The 4,987-nt window shown below is 54.4% G+C and overlaps 1 protein-coding gene across 1 annotated transcript; it reads left to right on the plus strand.

Moving 5' to 3' along the window:
* Window positions 1-721: 721 nt before the first annotated feature.
* Window positions 722-4,515, plus strand: Cytl1 (cytokine like 1). Its single transcript, XM_015481788.2, has 4 exons — window positions 722-876; window positions 2,644-2,688; window positions 2,865-2,993; window positions 3,956-4,515. Exons 1-4 carry the CDS (start codon window positions 730-732, stop codon window positions 4,037-4,039), a joined length of 405 nt encoding a protein of 134 aa, XP_015337274.1. The 5' UTR covers window positions 722-729; the 3' UTR covers window positions 4,040-4,515.
* Window positions 4,516-4,987: the final 472 nt, after the last annotated feature.

Below are 4,987 nucleotides of genomic sequence, written 5' to 3' on the forward strand. Positions count from 1 at the left end.
CCGGGCTGCTTCCACCCTGACAGACATGCTCAAGTGGACAGCCCGCCCTTCCTGCATCCTCGTGGGTCCATGCCGGGGGCTCAGGGATGCTCACACAGCCAAGACCACCTGTGCAGTGTCAGCCTAGCCTCCAGGCTACAAGAGGGCACAGCTGCTCAGGAGGCAGGTGACAACCCATCCAAGGGTCAGCTTTCTGGGGTGGGGGCGGGTGACCCAATACAATGACACTCAGGCCGCTGGACCCCAGGCAGGTATCACTGTCCCACCCCAGCAACTAGAGAGGATGGCGCTTAACCCTTCCCTGCTGGTCACTCCCGCCCCAGCTCTGCTGCAGGAGATCAGCCAGCTTTATAGAGTCAGCCCTCCTGGCCTCTGACCCACCTCCTGTCCTCCCTCTCTCCCTCCTGGCCTCTGCCCCTCACTGCGGCTCTTTGTCAGTGTCAGAAAAGTTCCCAAGGAGGGACACCGACGGTGGAAACCGTGCCAGAGGCAGGCCCACTTCCCTCCAGATGCGCCCCCAGGTGCCGGCAGCCATCCTCACCTCATGGGATCCTAATGAAAGGACTGAGTGTCCTGGCCCAGGTGGGCGTGCCAAACCCCCTCTCCCACCCACTGGGCAGCTGGCTCTGGCGGGGCCCACAGGAAATGGAGGCGTGGAGCCATGGCCCTGGGCCACCCCCAGCTGCTGCTTAAAAGGGAGGCGGGCCAGGCTGCAGGGAGCCCAGCACCATGATGCCCTGGACGTCCCTGCTCCTGCTGCTGCTGGCCGGGCTCCCTGCTGCATGGCCCGCTCCCCCGACCTGCTACTCCAGGATGCTGACCCTGAGCAGGGAGATCACCAGTGAGTTCCAGGGGCTGCAGGCCGCAGAGCCAGGGGTGAGTCCCCCCCACACCCACCCCCGCCCCGGAGCCAGGCCAGGAGGCTCCGTGAAGATGCACCTCCCAAACACATGGCTTTGGATGAAAAAGAAAGAAAGGGTGGGGAGAAGGAAAGAAGGGAAGAGAGATAGAGAAAAAGAAAAATAGAGAAGACTGCCATTCTTTTCTAGTAAAAGATAATCTCAAGGGCTTTTGTATGTTTCCCTCCTACTAAATATGCCAACTATTTGCCTTTTCAAAGATATAAGGAAAAGTAACCAAAGACATCACAAGTTTTGTTTGAACTTATTAGCAAATATCAGAGATGCTGTAGTAAAATGTACCAAAAGAAAAGACCAGCTCCCCACAGAGTCTAGGACTTCAGAGTCACCTCACAGCCCAGTGACCCCTGTGTGCTAAGGGATGGTGACCCCTTACCTGCTGGGGACCCTGTGCAGATCACTCAGTCTGCTATCTCAGTTTCCTGCCTGTAAAATAGATGACAACAGCTTGCCCACCCCACCTGCCCCGGCACACAGAGGGTCAAAGGAGTGAGCAAGGGTGGCTAGCTGGGGTCAAGAGGACACCCAGGAATTCAGAGTCGGGTGTCCAGAAGGGTGGCTGAGTCGAGCATCTGACAGAGAAAAGCCATGAATTAAGCTTCATTAAGAGCTTCAGCACAATTGAACAGCGTCTCTTGACTGCTTGTAAATGCTTCAAAAAGAACCTAATGATTCTCAGATGTTGGGGTTTACAGGACTCTAACACCCTCTCTGTGTTTTCTTTTTTTAAAGCCAAATAACATGTATTTATGTCTCATTATAAAAGTAACATACTTTGTAGAACGGTCGGAAAACGCACACAAAGAGGAAAATAGGCATGGCTGTGACTCTGTCACCCAGAGGCGACTGCTCCCATTACATTCCAAAGGCTGGCGTTTCTGCCTCCTGTCTGTGCCAAGGTACCCAAGCGCCAGGCTGCAACAAAATTGGGATCAAATGGCACAAGCTGTTTTGCAACTTGCTTATTAACGACATTGTGGAGTAAGTTAATACCCTTTGGTACAAAAGAACTTGGCTGGGTAGGTGCACCACGATCCCTTGCCTTGGAAGAGACAGAGCAATCGTCTTTTAAAAGAATCCGATTTTTAAAGGTAAAAAAAAAAAAAAAACACATAGGCTCAGAATGTTAGAACTAGAAAGAAGTGGAAAGATTATACATTCCAGCTCTTTCATTTCCCAACCGAGAAACTAGGTCACAGAGGAAGATACGAGCCCGAGGTCACGCAGGCGGGCAGGAATTGAGGGCTTCATCCCTGAACCGACCAGGAGTAAGATGTAGCAATAGGAAAGTACCACGGGGGTGCTGCAGAGGGTTACACAGGACCCATTTTACTCTATGTAACTAATTTATAATAATACATATTTATGGATATGTTTGTATATGTTATACTTGTTATATATTACATGTATCTATTTGTAGGTGTAGAACTATCATATAACTAAACAGCTATAAAATTGTTTTATTATGTATATATATACCTGGTGGTTATCAAATATTACTATGTGTTTACGTGTGCATCAAATGGTGCCTCGATTCAGAGTAAATATGATAATTCTGTGTTCTAAAAGGCAAAATCTGGGAGACCAGTTGTCCACTTTGGGGTGCATGGACATGTAAGACTAGCAAGTTTTTCAGGTGTCATAGCACCAAGAAAGACCCCAGGATCTGGGCTGGGCTGGCCAGAGCCTCTGTGGCCAGGCTGAGCCTGTGTCCTTTCTTCAGGAGCCCTGTGTGAGGTACCTGCCCGGGCTGCACCTGGATATCCACGTAAGTGGGCTCTGCCTGGTGGGGGAAATCTGCATCCTCTGCTGCTGACCATCCAGTGTGGGGTGGGAGAGGCCCCATGGGGTGGGAGAGGCACAGGAGGACACAGGCGCTCATTAGCTCCTGTCCCCCTGGCTGCCGACTTCTCCCGTGAACCCTCTCCTATTGCCCACTCCCAGAATTACTGTGTGCTGGCCAAGCTGCGGGACTTCGTGGCCTCACCCCACTGTTGGAAAATGGCCCAGGTGGATGCCCTAAAGGACAAAGTGCGGAAGCTGTACACCATCATGAACTCGTTCTGCAGGAGGGTAGGTGACGCCATTGACCACCCCTGTTCGCCTGCTGGGAGGAGGGGGCTTGAGGAGGAGCAGGGGGCTTAGGAGGAGCTTGCATCCACAAAGCCCTTCTGCAGCACCATCTCCCTCGCTGAGTGACGGGGATTCATGAGACAGCTACACGGGGCGCCACTCCCGGCCCCTGAGACAGACGGCCCGAGCCAAGCAGGGCCTGTGGGCGGAGCTTTCTGGAGGAGCAGGGGCCCCAGGGGTGCTCTGTGAGGGGGGGAGCTCTGGTAGGAGGGGGGAGGGGAGAGCCACGGGATCCCAGGACGCAGGCTGCAGCCCCAGGTGGCCCTGAACTGTGGCTTCATCTTCCCCTACCCAATGCAAACACGTCAACTGGGGACACACTAGTCCTCACCTCATGACATCACTGGAAAGGTAAGAATCACACCCTCCCATGCACCAGAACCCTCCTGACCCCCTTGATCCCAAGACACCCAACAGAGCAGCCACACCTGGTCTCTCCAGCCCCTGCCTGGCCAGAGTGAGCCTTGGAGAAACCACTGGCTATTAGTTGACATTTCTTTGTGTAGCAAAGATGTGTTACCCATTTCCCCATGTCCAGTCCCTCCTGGTCCCCCTCTCCCCCTGGTCTGTGGAGGACAAGATGGCAGAAGCAGGTGCAGTGACTGTCCAGCAGGTGAGCTGAGAGCCACCCTGTCCCACACACGACCCCAGTGCTGGGCCCCAGGTGTTGCCAAGAAGCAGGGTGAGCTCGTCCCTTGCTCGGTCACCCGTCCAACCCACGTGACATGAGAGTAGGACAGGAGATCCTGTAGGGATGTGGAGAAAGCAGGGACCGGCTCTCCTGGGAGGAGGGAGTGGAGGTTTTCCTCCGGGAACACTTGTGTGACCTTCGAGGACAGGATGACCGAGAGTCCTGGAGCTGCGCCTGGCTCCAGGGCCCCCTCATTGCGCGTCTTCGGCAGGACCTGGTTTTCCTCTCTGATGACTGCAGCGCCTTGGAGCACCCAATCCCAGTGACCACGGGCCCTCCTGAGGGCCAGAGCTAAGGCGGCCAGACGAGAGAAAGAACCCAGAGGCCTGAGGCTGTGCATCTGCCCAGATGGAGGGCGGAAGCCACAGCCCCACAGGCCTCCTGTGGCGGGCCTCAGCCCCCTGTGGAAGGCGGCACTGCTGCTGGGGGGGGGGCCTGCTCTGCAGTGCCTTGGTGGTCAGATGCACCAGGAAGAGGGCTCACAGCCTCTCCTGCAGGGCCAGGAACTTGAGCCCACACAGAACGGTGGTCCTGACCATGGCAAGAGCGGGGTACACATGCACCCGCCTCTTCCTTGTTGGGAACCTGCTGACCCCTGACCAAGCTTCTGTTTTATGCCTTCCCTCATCACAAGCTCCCGGTCCCTTCTTTCATTTTTAAAGAAATGTTACTGCTTTTAAGATGTATTTGTGAGGTTTTTACGTAGCGCTGCAAAAACACTCTTCTCCTGAAAGCTGATGAAAATCAAATAAAAACATCTTCACCGCGAAACCCGTGTTCTCCGCGACTTGCTGAAATCTCCTGCTCTCCACAGGAGAGCGTCTCCCTCCCCCTTTCCATCAGGAGCAGGAGTCCGGGTCAGCTGCACTGGACTGCATGAATGTCCACTCCCACAGCGTTGGGAGATGTGCCAATTTATGCTGGAGGTGGGAGGTCCCTTGGGGTGCAGACGGTGGGGACAGATTACATTGCCCCCACAGACAGCTTGGGGCCTGTGGGGGCAATGTAATCTGTCCCTTCTTTCAGTTCTTTGGCTTCAATGACAAACGTGGAGACGGGCATCTCACGGGGCTGAAGCTCAGGTTGGTGAAGCGGCCTGAGCTGCCCAAGGTCAGGGCTAGTGAGTGGGGAGCAAAGCCCCACTCTTCCAGCAGCCCCGGAGGACTGTGCTTGTTTAATAATTTATAAACCAACAATAAAATCTCAGCTAAGTAGCTGGATTGTAGAAAAATATTTCCAATGT

The sequence above is a fragment of the Marmota marmota genome, unplaced genomic scaffold (genome assembly GCF_001458135.2).
Source record: "Marmota marmota marmota unplaced genomic scaffold, marMar, whole genome shotgun sequence".
Lineage (NCBI taxonomy): Eukaryota > Metazoa > Chordata > Mammalia > Rodentia > Sciuridae > Marmota > Marmota marmota.